Source organism: Pyrgilauda ruficollis, unplaced genomic scaffold (genome assembly GCF_017590135.1).
Source record: "Pyrgilauda ruficollis isolate IOZ18807 unplaced genomic scaffold, ASM1759013v1 scaffold2, whole genome shotgun sequence".
Classification (NCBI taxonomy): Eukaryota; Metazoa; Chordata; class Aves; order Passeriformes; family Passeridae; genus Pyrgilauda; species Pyrgilauda ruficollis.
Window position 1 is genome coordinate 32,081,898 of NW_024519206.1, and position 24,566 is coordinate 32,106,463.

At 39.0% G+C, this 24,566-nt stretch overlaps 1 protein-coding gene across 3 annotated transcripts in view; it reads right to left on the reverse strand.

Annotated features, from left to right (window-relative positions):
- SUGCT (succinyl-CoA:glutarate-CoA transferase) overlaps positions 1–24,244 on the reverse strand; it is a 316,450-nt gene extending 292,206 nt beyond the window's left edge. For 2 of the 3 annotated variants that reach the window (XM_041466797.1, XM_041466795.1), the window contains exons 1-6: positions 24,062–24,244; positions 22,179–22,230; positions 22,012–22,085; positions 19,800–19,885; positions 18,978–19,028; positions 13,906–14,026 (exon numbers count right to left, since the gene is read on the reverse strand). In XM_041466797.1, the coding sequence (XP_041322731.1) occupies positions 13,906–14,026; positions 18,978–19,028; positions 19,800–19,885; positions 22,012–22,085; positions 22,179–22,230; positions 24,062–24,227 (550 nt within the window). In that variant the 5' untranslated portion in view covers positions 24,228–24,244. The remainder of the gene's footprint in view (positions 1–13,905; positions 14,027–18,977; positions 19,029–19,799; positions 19,886–22,011; positions 22,086–22,178; positions 22,231–24,061) is intronic. The other variant, XM_041466798.1, reaches the window with a different exon arrangement.
- Between the last annotated feature and the right edge of the window lie 322 nt (positions 24,245–24,566).

Consider the following 24,566-nt stretch of genomic DNA (forward strand, 5'->3'; position numbering starts at 1 on the left):
ATGTTGGTTTAGAGAGAGGTCTTGTTTTTGTTTCTACACAACACTATTAAGTGATGTAAGTGTACTCTGACTGGCCTCGAAAGTTCCCTTTTGTAAAGGAAAGAACCTACAAAAACAGATCAAAGTAGTTCTCTCAGGGAATTTACCTAGCAGAACTATGTACCACCTGAAACCACCACTGATACACCAGTGAACTGCTGTGGCAATTGATTCCTTTCTTAGAAACAAGAACTGATTCTTCATTCACAGGACTGAGTGACTTCTTTTTTTTTTTATTAAGCTTTAGTGAAAAAGTACATTTTTGACATCATTGAAGTAGTATTTGGATATATGCATTCTGCCAATTAATTTCCACACATAAGCAATCACTTTGCCGCTTCACACAGAAGTTTTCTAGTTTGATGGCTCAGCCAAAAGGAAAAATTGACACAACTTAAATACTCAAACGGCATAGGATTAGTTTTTCAGGCTAAGGCACAAATCTGTTTAGGTGTCAAGAAAGAAATCAGACATCTTGAACTTATGAGATAATACTACCTCTTCCACATTAAGTTTTTTTAAAATATTAAATTGTAGAAATTCTGCTTGTGAACACTTATAATACAAAGAGAGATTAAAATTGTCTCATCAGTTTCTTTAGTGGCTTTATTCATACAGTAAAGGTGGGAAGAAAGGAGTAATAGCTTAAAACACCATCCTACTGCCTGGAAGCAAAAGGGGAACTGACTCCTTGGCTTTAATTTACATCACACAAACTTTCAGTCAACAATTAACTTCTTTATTAGGTTATGGCTTTACAATATTTAACACTTGCGCTGTATAAGTTAAAACTGTTCCCGATTCTTTCAGAAATTAATATTTCAAATTAATACAGTCCGAAAAGCCTCAGTCCATTTGATCATATATTGATGGCCAGCTCAGGGATCAATTACACACGAGATGTATAAAAAATTCTTAGAGATCCTGCTGTATGCCATAAAGCTGGTTCTTTACTGCACGAGGAACCAGATACCAAACTGCACAAATGTGCAGTTTACACTGGGAATTACAAAGCAGCATATTGTGCAGTGCAGAAAAGCACCGAAGTATTCAATATCCATATAATTTTTTATTTTGTACACTGCACATATAGTCCCAGTTACTTAAATCTCTGAAAACAGAGATAATCCACTTCTCCAACTGTCAGGTCTAAACCCTTATTTTGATTACTATCTCCCAAAATTTTTTCTTAAGATTTTCTTTCCTTAACACAGTCATTCTTTGAATTCCAAGTAGCAGTTTGGCTAATTCCATGCAATAAGTAAAGGGTTTTTATGCTTTCACACATTATCAGAATCTTAATTTCAGAACTGTTGTGTGCAAATGTACAGAACACTTTAGGAAGAGATGGTCAGATGACCAACCACAGTACTTCCTTCTAATCACAGCAGCCTTTCTTTTAAGAAAAATACTTATGTTCCAAGCTACCTTTCATACTCAATGTTTCTTACTTATTGCTCTTCTTTCAACTCTCTTCTGTTTTCCATATAGTTTTTGAAATGTGGTACCCAGAAGTAGACTCCACCTTCCAACCTTACCAATGCGGAGCAGGGTATAGAAATACTCCTTTAGGCCATATTCATCTTTATATAATCCAGTATGACACTAGTCCTTCATCTAATGATATCATCACTGACTCAAATTCAACTCTGATCATTCCCCATCCTTACAAGCAAGTCTTCTGAGAACCCTCTTCTAACCCAGTGTTCCCCATACTATATTAAAATTACTTTTTTATTTTTGATTAAGCACAGTACATTGTATTTGTTCCAATCTTTAATTCTACCTTTCCTCTTTTATTTATGTAAATAATTTGGTCAAGGTAATCTTTAATTTTAATCCTGCTGTGTAAGTTGACTCCCTTCAGCTTTGTGGACTTTCAGAGCTGCATAGAGCTCTCAGGCCACTAAAAATGAACCTTTTACTTTAGGACTTCATCACATGACTGCGTTGTGTTGACACAGAAACTGTTAGGAAGCGTTCCAATTACAGGCTTCAGTAACAAGAACTGAGCAGAAACCAGCCCTCCATGACTCTTCTGAGAGTTAGCCAGACCCACGGGAAATATTCCAAAGGACAGTATAAGGCTGTAAGGGAAGTGATGTAAATCACCTCCAGGTTCTTCCTGCCTCTCAAATTTAAACCCCACAAGCCCCTAGTAGCACATGATGGCATTAGAATTTTGGACTCCACCACATTGCAATCCATCACCTATATTAAGCAAAAAAAGAAAAAAAATGCAGCAACATCACTTACTGAAGCATTTTCTTCCATTGTGATGTAGAATCTACAGTAAGCTATGAGAGAGCTTCTGATCCTCTTGAACCAAGTTCTTTTACTTCTTGTACATCACATTTTCCTAGCTTTTCTATGAAAGAATTACTCAAGTGTCAAAAGCTTTAGTACTGTCAAAATATAGAGCACACATTTATTATCCTTATATAGACAATCAAACACATTGTCTTTAAAAAAATGTGTATCTGCTAATTAACTTGCCAAAAAATTGTCTCAGACTATTTTATCTCTAGACCCTGATAAACTTCTCTTAACTGCCCAAGCAGATAACTTCAAGCTATCAAAAAAAAAAAATTGTAGATTAACTCTTTAATCCATCCATCTTCCAACTGCATAATGTAAAAACTAGCAGATTAGAGAGGTTTAATTTTCTTTTCCAATGCTGGGAGATTCTATTTTTATTAAATCAACCTCAGTTAGAAGCTTCATATTTTTCCCCTCCAAATGCTTTATTCAATCGTTGTGAGCACTGAAGTTCATACCTCAAGGCTTGCAAACTTGTGATTTTTGTGTTTGCTTAAGAGCTGTATAATGTTCACAATTTTCCAGACTTCCCTCCTTAGGGAACACATTAAAACACATTAAGAAGTACTGGAAGCATGATACCAAATTTGTTCTGCCAATGCCTCTTTTACACATCAGACAATGCATTATTTTCCATTAATAGAAAGCAATACATTTATTAAAAAGGTCCATGAACACATTTTACTGAATACTGGTACCACAATACTCAATATTCATATTGGCCCTTTCCAAATTCCTTAACTAACATATTCTCCAAATTTTTGATGCTTTTAATATACTTAAAAGTCAGTGATAAGTGTAATTATCAGTTAATTCTTCTAATTTCCAATTAATTCTGTACATCATCCTGCTTGAATTGGCTATTTGACTCAATCAGGCGTTTTGCAATGCAGGTGAGTTTTTTTACCTTTTGGGGTTTTTTTTCTTTACTTTCCCACAAATTGTTGTGCCTAGGTTTTTTTGGTTGTGTTTTTTGATTTGTTATTTTGTTTGGTTTTTTTGGTAATTACAAAAAAAAAAAAAAAACACCCCCAAATAATTTTTTAGCAACTTTGGGATACAAATTTTCAAAACTGTTGAACAGATTAATGCTCAAGACCATTCATATAGCTGCTATTACTTAGTTACAACTACAACCATTGCCACACCTGATTTTTGACTAGCATGCTATCAACAAATAATTAAGACCATCAAGAAACTATTTTGCTCGATGATTTTTTTAACTTGAAGCTATCATTTTTTTGGCAGGTAATCTATCCATTTGTACCAGGTAACTATAACCAGACTTAAACATTATAGAAGCCACAAAAACATCAATAATCAGGGGAATGAGTGGGCATGAAGACACACCCACTCAAAGTTATGTGTAATTTTATGGGCCGGAAACATTGGTAAGAGGGAGTCTAAAAACTGTACCTAATCCAGGCAATTCACATCTTACCACAGTCAGTTCGCAAATTAGAGGATCTGAAGGACGCTTTGGCTAGCCTTCGCCCAGCAAAATACATTGCGGTTGTCTTTTATTTCCTGTTGTGAAAATACTAGAGACAAAGTAGGATATGCATCAAAACTATAACATTATGTCTTCTCAGGGAAAGACACCACAAATTATCTGTACAAAACAAGGTACTGGGAAGTACCAAATGCTTCTTAAGTTAATACTAAACGTTGTGTAAATGGGTGGAGGGAAGAACTATTTTACTTTCCATAGGTTAACCAGAATCACTCAAGAGACACAGAGGACATAGTTACTTTTTTGAAATGTGTTCATTTATGTATCTTTACAACTTTATGTACATTCAATAAAACTACATATACAACAAGTCCAGATTCATACCCCTAGAAAACTCAGGTGACCCACAACATGTCTATAAAACTTTTGTTACTCTTTCCACCGAATTTTTGTCTCTTCAGCAACATACTGTTTGCCAACAAACAAGCAGCTTAGTGTAGTGAAAGTGTATGTCAATTCAGAGTTAAAACTAAGTTTTGCGGGGTAGAGATTGCAAATCCCCAAGAAATATAAACTGTTACAGTAGCACAAAGTTAATAAAAATATCAATTCCAAAAACTTATCTTCATAGTTACTTTTGGTTGAAACTAAGTATATTTTCATAACAGATTCTCTGTAGTTATAGCTATATTTAATGACAGATCCCAAAGAGTAATAGCTGGAGGCCTGTCACAAGTGGTGTCCCCAAGGTTCAGTACTGGGCCCAGGATTGTTTGCCTTGTTCATCAGTGACTCGAGTGAAGGGGCAGATGCCTCCTCAGCAAGTTCACTGGTGACACAAAGCTGGGAGGAGTAGCAGACACCATGGACAGCTTCAAAATGGTCTTCAAAAGGGCCTTGAGAGAGATGGAAGAGAAGAACTGGAAGACTGAGAGATGGGCAGGAAGCAGTGCCTGAAATTCAACACAGACAATGGCAGAGTCCTGCACCTGGAGAAGAATAACCCCCTGCACCAGTGCAGGCTGGAGGTCAAACCACTGGAAAGCAGCTCTGCAGAGAAGGACCTGTGGGCTCTGGTGGACAACAAGTTGTCCATGAGCCAAGGCAGCCAATGGTCTCCTCAGGTGCATTAGGAAGAGCATTGCCAGCAGGTTGGGGGAAGTGATCCTGCCCCTCTAGTGAGCCCAGGTGAGTGCTGTGTTCAGTTCTGGGCTCCTGAGTACAAGAGCGACATGGAGCTCCTGGAGTGAGTCCACTGGAGGTCAACAGAGACAAATACGGGACTGGAACATATCCCTCAAAAGGAAGGCTGAGAGAGCTGGGCCTGTTGAGCCTTGAAAAGAGATAAGTGAGAGGAGACCTCATTAATGTGCATAGATATCTAATGGGTGGACCAAGATGATAGAGCCAGGTTCTTGTCAGTGATGCCAAGGAATTCGACAAGAGGCAATGGGCAGAGACTGATGAACTGGAAGATGCACCAAGTGACCAAGCACTGGAACAAATTGCCTGGAGAGCTTGTTATGTCTCCCTCACTGGAGATATTCAAGAGCCAACTGGACACAATCCTATGCCGTGTGCTCTAGGATGACCCTGCTTGAGTCAGGAGGTTGCACCATATGACACACTTTCAACCTTATCTATTCTCTGTTTCTGTAATTCTGTATTCATTCTTTTTCATGCATAAATACATTAACAAGTCTTTACAGGAGTAAAATTTCCTTAAAAGGCAGAAAACTAAAGCCTTTTACATCACATTTATATCCAAACCATCACATTTATATCCTAAGAAACAAAATTACAAAAAAAACTAAAACAAGATTTTTTAATACCACCAGCAACATACAAAGCAACCGGCGTATGATATACAGTATTATTTACTAGAAAATTAGGAGGAAAACAAACCTGCACAAAAAGAAGAATAATCATAATTCATGTAGATTAGAAGAGCAACGGACTGTGGTAGAGAACCTGAGAGGAATACGTTTCATCCTTCATAAACAAACTGTAAAATTCTTTGAAAACATATTACCTTCAGAGGCTTTAAGGAAAAAAAAAAAAAAAAAAAAAAAAAAAGGTTTTGATTTGGAAACCATGTTGTCCTTTTAAACAGTGCCCTCTCCCGTTCAGGATTAAACTGTGACTTTCCTAGTGACAGCATCACGCAGACCATAACAGAACTGGTCACTCCCTTGTGACCTGTACATAATTTTCTTTAACCATCCAATTTTCCAGAACTTAAACCAATCTCAACCACAGAACTATCAAAATATATTACATTTAAACTAGTTCTAGCCAAGCAAAGCCAGCTTGTGAGTAAGAACAGGCAGCTTGGAGTTCAAGTGCACTCAAAGCAGCAGGAACATTGGGAAATGCCCCTGATATCCTCAAAATCCTGCAACAATCACTGCAAAGCTGTATAGATTCAATCAGCGTTGTTTGGATAAGAAACTCAGTTTGCAAATCACAACTTCCAAACTGCCATAAAAGAGACAGCGTCTGGCATACCTATTTCTAAACTCTTCACCTACATATGACCCTGGACTTACTGAAAAAAAATACACTATATTTCATTTTACTACTTACAATTGCCCAAAATTTAGAAAGGCAACTCCACACAAAAATTATTCCTGTATTAAAGAAAAATGGCTCAATACTGTTTAAGTTATAAAGTAGCATATTTTCTGATTTCTAAGAAATGTGTCTCCTAGATTTTATTTTTTATTTTTCTGTTACAATATGTGACTATCCACCAGAAGCAGTCACCTCCATATATGTTGCATTAACAAAAAGTATTTTATGTAACAGAGTTCAATCTTGAATTTTTAAATTTTATAGGAATGAGAAGCTTGAATGCTTTCAAAATTTCTCACATAACATTTCAGCTGTTTTTAAAGACAAAAGCAAAAAAGGAAGCAGGTTTGTTTTTCTACATTAAAAAACCCACAAATTACAGTTGCTTTCTTAAAACACCAAGAACTTCTGTTCTTTTAAATGAAGACTTGAAAGAGTGGGAGACCTTTTTCGCCACAGCTCTGCTTTTTTTAGTGTTGTTATTTGTTGGCCAACAGAATTTATGAGAAAAGGAGAATAGAAGGAACATACTCTACTAGAACTCAGATTAATTAGATTTCATGGTGATACCATAGCTTAGAGCAAGGAGGGCAAAGTAAATAATAAATGAAAAGTAAGCTGATAACATCTCTATGATAATTTATGTACCAGAAAGAGAAATAATGAAATACATACGAGTGTTGTTATATTACAGACGGCACATATGAACCATTCACAGCCACATGACCAATACGATACATTCTGAAGACAGCCCAGCCTGATCTGGCTCACATCACGCAGTACAAAACAGTAATTCCTCTATAACAAGACTCACAAAAATAGTATATCCTGGGTGACTTTTATGATGTTTGTATCCCGTATCCCCAACTGTCTGTTCTGTTTATGCAGGATAATGTTTTGCACCCTTAAGTTTTGTTCCGAGAGTGAAGCAGGGAGAGAAGAAGCACGGAGTTCGTTATCAGAAACTGCACTTGCTCCCCTCATCGTGCTCCTGGACTGTGCTCTCTGCAGCACAGACAGATGGCGGGACAGAGCTCTCCTCTGTTTTAGCTGGCTGAGGCAGAGAAGTTCCCTGGACTGTGGTTTTTCTTTTTCTTGGACCCGTTTAAACCTGCTCTGGACTGAGCACCCAGAGGAGCAGCGGCAGCTCACACCTGCAGCCCACCAGGCCGGGCCTGGGACGCGGCATTTCCACCACCAGAGGGACTGATCAGAGACTGAGGGAGCTGAGCTACAGCCCACAAAGGGGACTTTCCTGAGTTTGCCATCTCCTTTGGAGCGACAAGATTGGCAATATTGTTTAATATTGTTCATTTTTTGTTCTGGTGAATACTTTGCCTGCTAAATAAACAGTTTTTCCCACTTTTCTCCAAGGAAATCTTTTCCTGAACCAGTTGTTACAGACGGCACATATGAACCATTCACAGCCACATGACCAATACGATACATTCTGAAGACAGCCCAGCCTGATCTGGCTCACATCACGCAGTACAAAACAGTAATTCCTCTATAACAAGACTCACAAAAATAGTATATCCTGGGTGACTTTTATGATGTTTGTATCCCGTATCCCCAACTGTCTGTTCTGTTTATGCAGGATAATGTTTTGCACCCTTAAGTTTTGTTCCGAGAGTGAAGCAGGGAGAGAAGAAGCACGGAGTTCGTTATCAGAAACTGCACTTGCTCCCCTCATCGTGCTCCTGGACTGTGCTCTCTGCAGCACAGACAGATGGCGGGACAGAGCTCTCCTCTGTTTTAGCTGGCTGAGGCAGAGAAGTTCCCTGGACTGTGGTTTTTCTTTTTCTTGGACCCGTTTAAACCTGCTCTGGACTGAGCACCCAGAGGAGCAGCGGCAGCTCACACCTGCAGCCCACCAGGCCGGGCCTGGGACGCGGCATTTCCACCACCAGAGGGACTGATCAGAGACTGAGGGAGCTGAGCTACAGCCCACAAAGGGGACTTTCCTGAGTTTGCCATCTCCTTTGGAGCGACAAGATTGGCAATATTGTTTAATATTGTTCATTTTTTGTTCTGGTGAATACTTTGCCTGCTAAATAAACAGTTTTTCCCACTTTTCTCCAAGGAAATCTTTTCCTGAACCAGTTGGGGAAGGGGCCACTTGAATCTATTTCTAGTAGATTTCTAGTAGATTCCAAAGAGAAACCCTTTGAAGGTTTTCTCTCAAATTTGCCCTAAACCAGGACAAATATAATCACAAGGAGTGCAGCACTCCAGCATCTGAACCACTTCAAGGATCTGACAAATACCCTAATCCATAATAGGGTAATGGCTATTATCACTGTAACTACAAACACAAAATGCCAGCAGGTGCTGAACCAGCCACTGCTGAGTATAGAGGGACAATCACTATTTTTGATAGAGGCTAGGATACCATTGGCCTTCTTGGCTACCTGGTTCAGCTGCTGTCAACCAGCATGGTCAGGTGCCTTTCTGCTGGGAAGCTTTCCAGCTGCTCTTCCCCCCACCTGTAGTGCTGCAGTTGCAACTCAAGTGAAGAACCTGGTACTTCGCCTTACTAAACCTCACACTATTGGCCTCAGCCCATCAAACCAGCCTGGCCAGAACCCTCTACAGACTTCTACCCTCCAGCAGACCAACACTCCCTCCTAACTTGGTGTTGTCCTCAAATTTACTGCAGGCGCACCCAATCCCCATGTCCACATCATCAATAACTTTATTAAAAAGGACTGGCCCCAATACTGAAGCCTGGGGAGCTCCACTTATAAGTAGCCACATACTTGATGTGGTACCACTGACCACCACTGTGGACTGGGGGCCCAGCCATCCAGCCAGTTCTTCACCCAGCAAAGCATGCACCAGTCCAAGCCATGGGCTGCCAGCTTCTCCAGGAGAATGCTGTGGGAGACAGAATCAAAGGCTTTGCTGTAGCAACATCCATAGCCTTTCCCCCATCCTCTAGGTGGGCACTGGTCATAAAAGGAGATCAGGTTGGTCAAACAGGACCTGCCTCTCACAAACTGGGCTAGCTGGGCCTGATCCCCTGGCTATGCTGCATACGCAATGTAATGCACTCAAGATAATCTGTTCCATAACTTTCTTGGGCATCAAGGTCAGGCTGACGGGCCTGTAGTTCCCTGAATCCTCCTTCTGGCCCTTCTTAGGGGTGTGCGTCACATTGGTGATGTCTGTCCACAAGAACCTCTGTTGGTCTGGGGCCTCTCCAGTTAGCAGGACTGGTGATAAATGATGGAGAGCAGCTTAGTGAGTTCTTCTGCCAGCTCCCTCACTACCCTTGGGTGAATCCCATCTCACTACATGGACTTGTGAGTGTCTAACTGGCATAGCAGGTCACAAACTAATTACTCCTGGATTACAGGCAGTCTGTTCTGCTCCCCATCCCCATCTGCCAGCTCAGGAAGCTGTTTGATTACCCATCTTTCTGTTGAAGACTGAGGCAAAAGAGGCATTAACTGTTCAGCCTTATTATCCTTGGTTGCAATATTCCTCTTTACATCCAATAGAGGTTGGAAATTTTCCTTGGCCATTCTTCTGTTTTAAATGTATTTATAAAAGCATTTTCTACTATCTTTCACAGAGATGGCCACATTGAGTTCTAGGAGAGCTTTTGTCTTTCTAATTTTCTTTCTATGTGACCTAACAACACCCTTGTAGTTTTCCTGAGTTGCCTGCCACTTCTTCCTAAGGTGATAAACTCTTTTTTTTCTCCCTAAGTTCCAACAAAAGCTCCTTCTTCAGTCAGGTAAGTCTTCTTCCCTGACAGCTTATCTTTTGGCATGCAGGGGCAGACTGCTCCTGTGCCTTTACAATTTGCCTCTTAATGTATGTCCAGCCTTTCTGGACCATTTTGTTTTTAAGGGCTGTTTCCCAAGGAATTCTCTGAACCAGTGTCCTGAACAGGCCAAAGTCCAGCCTCCTGAAATCCAAGGTGGAGGTTTTGTGGATCCCTTCCTTACTTCACCAAGAATTGAATACACCATTATGCCATGGTCACTGTGCCAAAGATGTCATCTGACCACCACATTTCCCACCAGCCCTTCTCTTTGTAAAAAGCAGGGTACCCCGCCTTGCTAAGCTCACTTACCAGTTGTGTCAGGAAGTTGTCTTCCACACACTCAAGAAACCTTCTAGACTGCCTCCCCTCCACTGTGTTGAGTTTCCAGCAGGCATCCCACAAGTTAGTCTCCCACAAGAACAAGGGCTAGCCATTGTGAAACATCAGCCAGAGGCTTACAGAATAGTTCCTCCATCCCTTCATACCAGTTGGGTTGTCTGTAATAGACTCCTACCAGGATGTCTGTGTTGTTGGCCTTCCCCCTGATTCTTACCCACAGATACTCAATCTTGTCATCATTATCCTTGAGCTCTACACAGTTGAAACACTCTCTAATGTACAGAGCCACTCCATCACCTCTCCTTCCTTGCTTATCCCTTCTGAAGTGCTTGTAGCCATGAATTGCAGCATGCCATTTAAATGCCTTATCCCACTTCATTTCCCTGATGGCAACTACATCACAGCTTTCCTGCTGCATAATGGCCTTCAGCTCCTCCTGTTTGTTACCCATACTGATGTAGATGCCCTTTAGCTCGGCTATCAATTTAACCCCTGACACAGGCATGCCACCCCAGGTTTATCTCTAGTGAGTCAGGTCTTACCTGCTTCCCCCTTCAAACCAAGTTTAAAGCCCCCTCAATTGTCCCTGCCAACTCACAGGCCTAGAATCCTTTTCACTCTTTTAGACAGGCAAACCTCATTTGCCTGCAGGCAGCCTAGTGCTGTATAAACTATGCCACGAGGGGAAAAAGCCAAAATTGCACCAATGGCACCATCCTTCAAGCCACGTGTCGATCAGAGTTTTCCTGTTTCTTTCAGCACTCTCCCTGCTACTGAAAGCATTGAGGGAAACACCATCTGTGCCCTTATCCCTTCAACCAGTCATCCCAATGCCCTGAAGTCCTTTTTTATTGCCCTAGGAACTACCTCTGCTGACCTGGAAATCCAGAATTAGATAATAATCAGAGGGCTGAATTAGTCCATGGAATCTTCTAGTAATATCTCTTACTTAGGCCCCAAGGAGGCAGCAGATATCCCTGTGGAACAAGGCCAGTCAGTATAGGGGCCCTCAGTTCCCCTCAGAAGGGAGTCACCTACAACAATAACCCGTTCTTCTTTTTTACAGCTGTAGTTGTAATGTGTCTGACTGACTTGCCCCAGACAGACCTTCACTATCACTTGCTTGACACTCAAGTCCCAGAGCCTCACACCTAGTCCCATCTCTCCTCACAAAAAAAACCAACCAACCAAAACAAAAAAACAAGCACCCCAAAAACCCCAAGCATATTTGAATGCAGCAAAGTCAACCACAGCACAAAATATATAAGAATTGTAATAGCAAGACTCACATCACTGAGGTTTTTGAAATCAATCAGGAATTCTTCTTAAATCAGTTTTCTGCCCGATTGTACCTTCCTGCACGTCCTCGTCTGGTTGCTTCTTTTAATCTATGCTTAGATTGAAGCTTTGCTAGTTCCTGCCTTAACTCAATGGATTTATGAGCTGATTTGTTTTTTAAGGGCACTGGAGCTTATATCTTTATTCCTAAAAGATGCATCATCCTTAAATAGACATTGCTTATTACCTGTTGAGTATTCAAGACTTAAACAGCCACAATTTAAGATTTCAAGTTGCTTTATGAATGCCTAACAAACATCACTTAGCTCTTACTTCCAAAACACTTTCAACTTCAAGTTGCCATAGTCTATGAATAAGGCTTATTGTTTTCCGTTATAGAACATAACTGTAAGTCATGCATTACACTAAACTCTAAACAGCAAGATTAGGTGATTTTTGTTCAACTTGTCTTCCAAGCAGTGAAAGCAGAAGCAAGTGACCTAGAAGTATAGAGATGCTGTTTGATCATATAAGTAATGGTTAGAAAAGCAAAGCCTGACCTGGAGTTGGATTTGGCAAAAGACACAAAAGACAACATGAAAGGATTCTTCAAGCAAATCAGCAGCAGAAGGAAGACTAGGGAGGACAGGGACCTATGGCAAAATAAACAAAGGCCATGAAGGTGGGTGTATTTAATGTTTTTTTGCCTCAGTATTTACCAAAAAAAGTCTTAGGTTCCTGAGCCTAGAGAAGAAGCCTGCAGCAAGGAAGAGTTACCCACAGTTGAGGGAGCACTTAAAACATACTTTTGTATGCATCCTTGTAGCAGAGTACAACAGTGTATTGGTGTCAAGCAGGCCAGGAGGAAGATCCTTCCCCTCTTCTCAGCACTGCTGAGGCCATGTCTGTAGTCCTGTGCCCAGCTCTGGGCTACCCAGTACAAGGCAGACATCGACTTAATGAGGCAAACATGGAGTCACAAAGGTGATTAAGAGACTGGAGCATCTGACACAAAATGAGAGGGTGTTGTACCTCACACAGATTGTTTGGATGTAATTTTAATTATTTTTTATCATTATGGGTACAGCAACTAAACAAAAAAAGCAAACAAAAAATGCAAATCCACTTGACAAATTCTAGCTGTGAGATTATATGCACAAGCAAATGTGATAAACATTGTAGTAACTAGCCATTGACCAACCTAAATAGGTATTTAAACAAAGATTCTCAGCAAGCCCTGAATATAATTGTCTTTCTGCTCTTGACATTTTCAGACATTTGCCACACAAATATGATAAATACACCACAAAAAACTAAAAAGCTATTTGATTTCTATTAAATAACATCCATACCCAGTAACCAAAAAGACAAAACCATTTATTTTGCAGAAATTGAAAAGCAGACTTGTAACTAAGATTTTAAAACAGTCTAAAAATATCTGTAACTTCTGCTGTTATTTAATTGCATTTTAATATTAGACTTTTCATTTTAGTGCTTGATTAAGATTTTGGGAGGTGGTTTTTGTTGAAGTTTTTAAAGCAGTTTTTCAGACTTAAAATTATTTTTATATGAATATCAGCATACGTGTGCCTACTTCCTTTTCATACTTCCCTGCTTTTATAAAGTACATACAACTCTTCTACTGTTTCAGTTACCAAGCAATAGACTGTAAAAAAGTCATGCAAAACTTCCACAAACAGGTAATTGCACAATTCTGAAGAGAAACATACTTTAGGGCAGTAAAAAACACTGAGATTACCAGATTTAAAACACACAATTTGTAAACTGATTCAGTAAAACTGCTGGGAGAGTTAAAAAAAAAAAAAAGAAATCTCAGTTTTCAGCTAGTTTAAAGCAGAATCCAAGGAGGTCAGCCCATCCTGGCTCCTTTGAAATCAATAGGAACATGCCAAGCTGGTGCGGCAATGACACTGAACAGCTACTAAGATGTTGACGTGGTTGCTTCCTTAAAAGTTTTCTATACATGTTTTTGAATTGAACTCACTTTAACTCTCAATTTATTTTAACTGACATCAAAGTAACATACTTCTATACAATCACATGACTTTTATAACACTTTGACTGAAATAAAGGAAATAAGGAACATAAAGAATTGAAAATAAAATACCTGTTATTGAACAGTACACTATGTGAGGAGCAATCTTTTTAATGTCTTCATAACCTAGACCCATTTCAGCCAGCTTCCCAGGGACAAAGTTTTCCACAAAAACATCAGATGCTGCTGCAAGCTTTAGAAAAGAAAAGGATGAGTAAAATCTGTTAATTAGCTCCCAAAAGTTGAATAAATTCCTATGTAATTTAATTTTAAAATCTTGCTAATCAAAATGGCTCTAGTCTTCATAAAAGAAAAGCCTATAGAGATATTTTTTGTCTGTCAGATTGTGCATTTCTGCAGACTACATATTAGAGATGCTGCATATCTAGAAAGAAGACTGTCAAAAATCCTAAAGTGATTAGACAAAACCATGGTATTATCAGTATCACATCAATTTCCTAAGGCTTGACAACTGTTTACAGAACAATCTTCATGAAAATTCTTTCTACCCCATTTTTCTTAAGAAAAATGAAGTGATATATCTCCATTATTCATGTTTTCTTCATAATAGAAATAATTCTTAAATTATTTTTCATTTTTAAGTCATTGATTAGAATTACCATAACAAGGCCATATATCCAACTTCCTATATGTAGAAATAGAATAGGGAGCCCAACAACACTTAAAATTTTAAAAATTAAAATTAAGATCTTAAAGTCACATTAAATACAATAGTGCTGTCAAGTTCTGCGATATTACTTTTTTCATTACTTTCAAATGAATGACCTAGTCCAAAAATCTATTGATGTTGAGATTAACATACAACCTTGATTTGCTTTAAATTCCATCCTTTCTTATAAAAATTAGAAGCAGATATACATTTGCAAATTTCACTAAGACTAACACAAGTTGACTCCTGAAGCATGAGAACTACATGTTAAAAGACAGATGTATGCCTTGATGTAGGCTTTCTGCCTGGTAAATTGTGTGAATGCACAGGAATTTAAGAAATGCTCCCTAACAGGTACACATGTTTGTGCACCCATTTTTAAGCATAATTGATATATCAATTGTTTAATGCTATTTGCAGCCAATCAAGGAGTCACAGTCTCTGAAACTGCCATGTCACAGTGTAATTAAATATACAGTGTCTTAAAAAAGCTCCTATAAACTAGTGTTATCATAACAGAAATCACAATGCCTGCATGGAAGATAAAGTTAAGGAAGTATAATTTTCTATTTCAATCCATCACAGTTTATACATAAATACTTTTCAAACTGGTAATGCTACAACTTTAGCCTAATTGACTTAAGAGATGAAATTGGTTACAACTTCTGTATTGCTTTCACTGTGATTTTATAATCTGTAAAAATTACAGTGATTGGATGGGCTAAAACAGTTGAAAGTTGTTGTCCATGTTATATTGAAGAACTATCATCTCCTACAAGCCACTGAGGAAGAAAGCATGACAGTACTGCAACATGAAAAGCACTATACTTCTGGACTGGGCAACATACGTGGAGTGACAAAAATGCTAAGTGAGGATATAATGACTTGGGCCCAGTTTAGCAGGGTATATGCTCTCAGAGAAAGGAGTCTGCAAGACACATTACAAGATTTGTGCCAGTTCTGCATCTAAAGTTTTCATTGGAAATAGTTTTTCATGTATAAAGTTGGCAGTCTACACGTAGCTCTGATGGTCACTGAACCAACAATTCTGCCATTGTGGAAAACTGGATACATAGTCTGATCCAAACTGATGCCTTAAATTTTAGCTTTCATATTTTCCAGATTCTGTACAGCATTAGCATATAACTCTGAACTTCATATAAAGTGTTAGCAAGTTCTCTTCACAGTATAGTTAGACAAAACAATCATTTTCCAGCCCAAGAACCAAAGACACCGTTGCAGCTTCAGGCCCAAAAACTAAAAACAAAGAATTGAAGAGAGCAATCTGGGAGGATGGGACTTCATAACCTGAAGCTGTAATTGGACAATTAACCCCATTATGTAAATGGACCAAAACTTATAAAAGTATTAAAATGTGTGACCTGTTTTCCATCTTGGGTGTAGCCACAGCTGGGCTCTTGTACTGCCCAAGGTGTATCCTTCAAAGGCCTTTTAATAAACGCCTACTTTAATCCTTTAACACTGTTTAGCCTCTGTGCTAGGCAGCCTCTCAAGGCATCAAAACAAACTGTGTTCTTAAAATACACAGAGATTTTCAGTCTTAATGGGGTCTTAAGTCCAATGTCAACTAAAATTTCATACTTCATGCCCTAAAATTCTCTAAACATCACTTGTATTTTAACACCTACTAACACAGCAATACAACACAGACCTGCCTTGGTCTATCTTAGAACTATCTGTTCCAGAGAGGACACTGATAGGCTCAATGTCTATGCCTCAGTAAATAATGAACAGCACAGTTCATGCCAAAGTAATCATTAAGCTGAATAACAAAGAATGATGCTACTAAGTTTATAAAGGAAACCATGCATGCCTTTTGGAAGTTTTGTTTGGTGTATTTTGGTTTGTTGTTTGTTTGGGGATTTTTTTGTGTTTTGTTTGCTTTGGTTTTTACAGGAAATCTACAGAGAAGAATCTGCACAACACACACATATATAAAAATACATTTAAACATATATGTGAGTAGCTTGCTTTATCAAGTAAGAGAGCAATGCATGGGACATATTAACCTTTCAGCTAAAAATAGTGGAAGAGAAGAAGTGCCATCGGCTCCCAGCCCATTAAGTCCCAAGTTCTTCATGAATAAAAAAATTTAAAAGTTCACTAGTTAAGGGTAAATAATTCACAAGAGAGAAGTATACTCAAGGTTCTTAAAATTAATTTCTGGCAATAACCAATAAATAATGTTCTAAAGAGATACTACAAAAAGATATCAGAGCATGGGACTGGCACATACAATCACTGAAGAGAAAAAATTAATTTTTATTCAGAAAGACAGACAAACATCTGGAATGCAAATTAACAGCCAGCCAAAAACACTAGAAGGGAAGAAAGGTCTATAAGTGACATAGAAAGAAATAAAGAAATCACAGGAATAATTTTGTGGAATTCAAGTCATCATGTATGAAAGAATAGATCCTTGAAAAAATGTTTTGTAGTGCTGTGCCAAAGGATGAAAAGCAGCCAGGACTCCTGATTAATAAATTTCTTCAGCTCACTTGATACTACTGACTAATTGTCAAGTCTGTGTTCTTGTCATCTACCTGAAGACTCTCTACTCCTGTTTTTCTAACATGATTCTAAATTGAGAATTGCCCTCTTCCAGCTGTACAAAATATATGTGGGAAATAAAACCTATTCTAACCATGATACCTTGCTTAATAAAGGTGAAAAATTTATAACATTGTTACATTTCTTTGTAGCTTTTACACTGGTGACACAACTCATATTTATGTAGGAGTAAGCAGTGTCACAAACTTCAATTTATACTTTTCATCAGCTACTTTAAAGACATGGACACTCCTTGTCATAGTACCAAATACAATGCTGAACAATGCTCAATTCCATACACATCTGTCCTGATGATAGCAGAAGACAACTGAAAACAAAAGCCTGTTATAAATATCTTCCCTTTACACATACTTTTTTACAAAACTCCAAACAGAAGTTTCATTTGAGATGAATAATGGAATGTCAAGACCTATGCACCAAATGCTTTCAAAATATATCATTCAAAATCAAGCAGAAGGATGAACAACTCCACAAGAAGCTTGATAAACAGAGCTTCATCAGTTTTCAATGTTGCTATATCACAGATAAGAATGGCATTGATTTAAGGAACAGAAAGCTATAGTGGTTATTAAAGCCACTTTTAAAAAGGATTGAAAATATAAGAAATTACTTTGTCACAGGCAGTCTCCTCATTTTTATAGCTAGTGTGGTAAATATTTAACAGATGATGCCACTTTTTCCTTCACCTCATCTTGGCTCATAGGCTCAGGCTTTTAATTCTTCAAGCACCTTCAGCCCACACATGTGGAATCAGTGGACACTCTGAGTAGTTTCTCTTTCACCATTTTTAAAGGTGAAATAATAGATTAATCTTCTTCCATGAGAGGAAAAATTTTTATAGCACTTAATTAGTAGGTAACCAAAAAGATGTCTGTGTTATACTGTGCAAAATTTTTCCAAATGAAAATTTTTGCTTCCAAATTTTTTAGAAGTTAAACATACAAATTAACAATAAACACCTCTGTTCTGCACTGTGGAATTATATCTATATATAATCTCCAGAGTATTTCTGTATGAAGCACCTTTGCATACCTAACATATCAAAAGCATCAGAAAACTTAATCTGTTTCCATTTTATGCAATATTCCCAACAAAAAGTACTACCAGACAAATTCCACCTACTGCATGACACACAGTGTCACTGTGAAAAAGGGATTGGAACTGATACTGAAACAAGCAGTAACAGAAGTCAGCTGCTACTACTGCAGGGCTTAAAACACAGCACTAGCAAGTAGCAGATCTTGCATTTCTCAACAAATAATAAATAAAAGGATAACAAAACTCAGGTTTGACGAAATGTGAGATTTGATGCTTTTACTATTTTTAGATAGAGAAATGGATCACCTTAAAAGATGTTGGAAGTCAAATACTGAAAAAGAAACAAACACTAAGTTTCACCTACAGGACAATGGTTTTCAGGAAGATGTACAGCAACTGAGCACTGTAACATTCAAAAAACTGCATTTACTGGAGCACAGCATCTCCTCCTAACTGCTCACTGACTTCATCCAATCAGTCCATCTTGAATTGTTCTACTGCAGTATTACAGCAAGATTAGTAGTAGTACAGCAGCAGCAACAGGAAAGGAATAGGCTATTAGACCATTTCCTCACAATATTTCATTTGAAGATTTTGATGACATTTTCATGTCATCATGTAAATCTAAAGTCATTACAAGTTACACTGAACACTGAGTCCAAAAGCACAGAGTACAGAAGTATATAGTGTAATTTACAAATTTTGCTGCATACACAGATTTTTTAAATTATCAAATTAATACTTGAAATGCACAGTTTAATCCTTATTACTTAGTGTCACTTGTGAATCACTTAGGATCACAACAATACAAAATAAGGACACCTCGCATGCTATTAAAACCTACCTCTTTGATTAGCTTTACTCCTTTTGAATCCTTCATGTTGATGGCTATACTCTGGGGATTAAAAATAAATACAACAGTAATTTATGTGGAAAAAATATGCAAAAGGTATTATTAGCCTATTCTAAACAAAACCAACAGTCAAATTGCACACTATGGCTAATTTGGGTAAATAAATTTTAACACATAGCCCATCTCCTCCTGCAAAAAAAAAAAAATTCTCTCAGCAAAACAAGCTGAACTATATCTCATTAATGAATCAGACATGCACCAAAACCAGACTGACAGATGGGCAGCCTAGTCACTATATATTTACACAGGACCCACTACTGCAAGTACACAGGCAGACACCAGAAACATTTGTTTCAATGGTAACAAGCCATTAAACAATTCAGGTATGTCATGAAACTTCACATTAAGTTTCAAAAGCTAGATTTAGCCACATGGTATAATGGCAGCACTCTTCCTGCCAGCTGACACAGGGCAACTGAGCTGACGCACCTGAAAAATACGATCACTCAAATAAAATACCCCTTGCTTTCAGCAGGTTTTTTTTTCAGTTAATTAGCACCAGCAACTGAAGACCATCAGGAGCATTCTTGCTTTTTCATTTTGCCTCAGCTGCCCACAGCACAGTACCAGAGATTTGCAACCTTTGTTGTTCTAAAAACGTATGGATTTTCTCCTGAAATTCATTCATCAGAACATTAGGTCAATATAAGTATTGCTCCATTATATATATTAAGAATCAAACTAAGAAGTGTTATATATTCAGTTATAATTACAGAAAACATAGGCTCATGTTCTGTTCCACACCTCATTTACCTTTTTATTTCTATTGACACTGAGAAAATAAACGCTTTCTGTCCCAGCAAAAGGTGGGCCCCAGGCTCTTGTGTCATCACCAGCTCCTGAAAGAAATTCCATCACATATTCATAGCTGCCAAATATCACACACCCAACAAATAAGAATAAAAAGCTTTTCTCCAATATCACATTAAAGTCACCTAAGCTTCATCTAGCAGGTAGAACAAATATTAGTTTAATATATTTATTTTAGGATATTTATATCAAAAAAACACCTAAAAGTTAATGCAATTAAGCAAAGTGAACAAAGTTTTTGCTGGTGTTGGGATTCCATTTAGTCTTGAAAATACTAATACAACCACACACCACTAGTGTATATGCAGGTTTTTTGATTGTTTTTCACTTGTGGGTTGGTATTTTGGTTGTTTTCTTGGGGGAGTCTGGGGAAAGGGGAATTGCAGTTCTTTTGGTAGTTTGTTTGTTTTAACTTAATATAGATCTACAGTGCAATGTTTTTAGTCAATCTTAAAGAATTTAGTAGAGTCTCTTGCCTGCACCAAGTCACACAGTTCATGTGGTCAGTAATCTATTCCTGAAACACGCCAGATATAACATCAAGATACCACTGACAGACAACAACTGATTAAGTCCCATGCTGCACAGCACCAACTAAAAGAAGTGCTTGTTATAGCTGGTGCAGGGCCCCACCTTCAGCTCTTCCAGAAATCCTGCCTTTAATGTGTTGCAAACACTGATATTACTGTATCATTTATGCTTAATTTCTATTTTTTAACCTTTCTTAAACATCATGAAGACTAGAAATCTATTTTAAATAGAATTAAAGCTAAATTCAACATCAGATAGAATCACTGTCCTGAGTGTTAGCAAGCATGTGCATTCCTGCATCTATTTCAATATCTAGATTTCATCTACTTGTTAACTTCACATAACTGAAACTTTCCTTAGTGAGGCAGCAGGGAAGACTGATACAGAAACACAGATACAAAAACAAGCTGAAGAACCTTAGGCGGCATATTACATAGCCACTGCCACAATAATGCTATACACTATGGTAACACAAAAGTCTACAGCCATCTAACATCTACAGATGCAAACATAAGTTGCTTACCAACATTTCTACTGTTTATTATCCCAAAAGACTATTTTGGTTCAAGCAGGATGCTTAGGAGGGCAGGGGTAATCTCTTCTCTGTGTACTTTAAGTGATTCAAAGCAAAACATTTCAGTAATACTTTCCCTATAGAGCACCAGTGGGGCTACTGTTCTTTCGGATTAATACTCCTGTGAAAGTAGACATCCTCTCACAGAAAGAGAGGATTGCTCACCTTCTAAAATATTTGAAATTTAGAATTCTGAAGCTGCCCTTCTTCTTTGATCACAAAAAAATGCAAAGCTCCAAAATCATTACTTCATGCTTAATTGTTGACATTACTCTGTTCCTACTACCTAGATGTTTGGAATACCATCAGTGTTGGTCAAATCTGATACTGCAAAATTGATGTACCTTTGCCTGGTTACAGAAGTGAAAACCTTTATAACAGTGGTCAGTAAATAAAGGATGACCCATAGACTGATGTGGCAAAACATTTGTCAAACATACATTGTTTCATTAAATGTCCAAACATTCGATATTTCCTATTACAAATAACATATAGAGAATGTAGTATGTTTAGTATCTCAATTTATAAATTATTATAAACACTTACATTATAAAATATAGGGAGTGTAATATTGTTTATTATTGCAACTATTTTCACCAACTAGTTTCAAGATAAGTAATACCAAAAGAGAGAAACATAAAATATGGAAATGTAAAGGAAAAAATACATTATAAAATGTGCAGCTGCTATGGTATAATTACACACCTCAAACGCGTAACGATGCATAAAACTTAGAGCCAAGTGAGGGGACTATTTCTAAAAAAGACCCAAATGCCATGCAATTTCTTATTCCTCTTATATGGTCTTCCAAACTAAAAAGTGTAGCTATACCGTAAGAATGAAGCATTTTTTTATCATTCCCCAATTCTTAGAAACTCTTTGGATAAGAAGAACATGTGCTGAGTGGAAGAAGAAAACCATAGTGTTAAGCTAAAAAATATGCAAAATTTAATTAGAAGCTAATTACCCAATGTCCTTACATTGTATATATATACACACACTTAATAGACAGTTTTTATTATATCTAAAATAAACAAATAAAAATCTTACCTGGTCTTTCCACTTTGATAACTTCAGCCCCTAGATCTCCCAAATTCATTGTGGCAAATGGTCCTGCAAGAACCCTTCAATACGAAAAAAACATATTGTTTTCTTAGTTTTTCCAATCAGAATATTTGCATTTAGACACACTTACAAATGATAGACAAAACACAAACCTTGTTAAATCAAGAATTTTGACACCATCCAATGGCTTTACATTACTAACACCTGACAAGAAACAAAAAACAGTGATTTCAATCTAAAAAAAACCAAACACATTGTTTTTAGAACACTCATCATTCTCCCTCATCTCCCTTCCCTAATAAGTGATAATAAAGCTTTCTGAACAAGCTGGTTATTAGGTGCATACTACATTAGTAATGCCTTTCAAAGTTGGAAAACCTTAAGTATGACATTTCAGAACCTATTCTAATTCCCTAGCAAGTGTCCAATAAAGCTACTTTATAGTGATAGTTTATGTGTGCCTTCCACAAACACTCAAACAGCTTTTAAAGGCTAATCTGAAGAGAGATACAACAAAAACAAGCAACATCAGAATGACATAACATCAGAATGACATAAAAGGACACCAGACCAATGGGAAGTATAGTAGAATTCACCAAGTGTTTTGACCTGTGTAGACCTAACCACTTGCATCACACACACAAAAAGAATATCCCCTTTACAAAACTTAAGGTAGAATACATGAGCCAAGGAAACAGCTTCAATGGCAGCTGCACACGCAAGATAATTATTAAGAAATCACAATGCTTTCTTCCTTTCCCTCACCCTTTCCAACCTGACCAGGTCTAAGGAACAAAGGTAATGGCAATAAACATCACGGACAGAGCAAGTAATCTCACAGTCTAGTCCACAGGTTGGCCAACTATTTCTTTGGTGGCATTAGGTTATCTTCTTCTCCCTCAGTCTTTAATTGAAGGAAACACAACACTTCATGACCCTGTGAGGACAGTCATTCTGAGTTACTGTTTGGAAGGTGGTCTCATATCACACACAAACCAAAGCACCTGGCCAGCCACACCACTAAAGTGATACATACCAGCTTGTGGCAAGTATCTCTCTTTGAAGCTTGTCCTTGTAAGAGAAACATGTAAAATGTAACATGTTGGGGGAGGGGGAATCAAACAAACCACATTCATTCAAAGTCTGCAGGGCAGTGTGGTGCATCTCCTATATAATGCAGCAGTGCATGCCTGTATTACCTGCTCCACATTCCCCCCATTAGACCTGAACCACCATTCAGTCACCCTCAAAACTCTCCTTCCTACATATGGGAAGAAGATTTATATCAAAAGAGAGATAAAAAAAAGCTATAGAGAAGCAGCTGTAGAAATTCAAGGTTTCTGCTAAAATATTTTCATTAACTGTACTGCCTTTAACCAGGACACTTGTATCCCATTGTTCATCTTTAAGAAATTTTCCTCCATTATTACCACTTAATCCAGAGAGATTTCCATTTAACAGGTTTTGTGCTTTAATACAATACGCAGACTAAGCAGCATGTTGAAAACACGTACATCTAGGAATGGCCATGTGTTTTGCACTGTCAAAGCCTTTAGGAAAATCACAGGTTGCTACTCCTCTTCAGTGCTCCACACCTCTATGATTCCAGATGTGGGAAAACAGTTGTGCCAGGTAAACACCACAGACCCTCCAGTATAACTTCAGTTTTATTGAAAGCACAACTGTAGGCCGTTAGACTTTGGTAACTTTACAAAAAGATCGGGCCTGGAACACGGCGTGCTATTAGCCAGGGCTGCCAGGAGAGCCGACACGCCCCGTGTCCCAAGCGGCGCTCTTGCCGGCGAAGTCCGAGCCCCATGGCTGTCCAGGGGCTGCGCCCAGCGCGGCACGGCCGCGCAGGGACCCCCTTGGCCAGCGCCTCGCAGGAACCTCCCGCAGCTGTTCCGCGCCCGCCTCCCCAGAGAAGCAGCACCGACTCAGAGCCCGGCGGGATCACACGGACAGAGGAGCCCGACGCGGCGAGAGGGAAAGCAAAGGAGGAAGAGGAGGAGGAAGGTGCGGCACGGCTCTGTACCTGCCGGGGGAGCGCCTCCGCTCCGCGCCCCGACGCCGCAGCCCGGAGAAGGGCAGGCAGAGGCAGCGCTGAGGGCTCTGGCACTGCCGCCGGCAGCTTCGGGGCAGGGGCTCCTCCAGAGCCCTCCGCAACATCGGCTCCTTCTTCCCAGCCCGGCGCGCAGCATCCTCGCCACTCGAGACAGCACCGACCGCTCGGCGCAGGCGCCGCCGCCGCCCCCTTTCCCTCCCGCTCCCGGGACAGCCTTGGAGCTGCCGGGACGGGGGGCGCGCAGGCGCGGGCGGCCTCGAGCCCAGCGCCGCTGTCGGCCGGCTGCCGCGCTGCGCTCTCCGCGGCACGGCGCGCCTCTCCTGTGCTAGGAACCACTCCCGCCTGCACTTCATAAGGCAGGCAGGCGTCCTGCAGATGTTCGCGGCGGGAATTCCGCTGTTTGATGGCTGGGAATTTGCCCTTCCAGCTCGGCTTACAGACCGTGACGTACAACATTGCCCAGGTGGAATAAAAG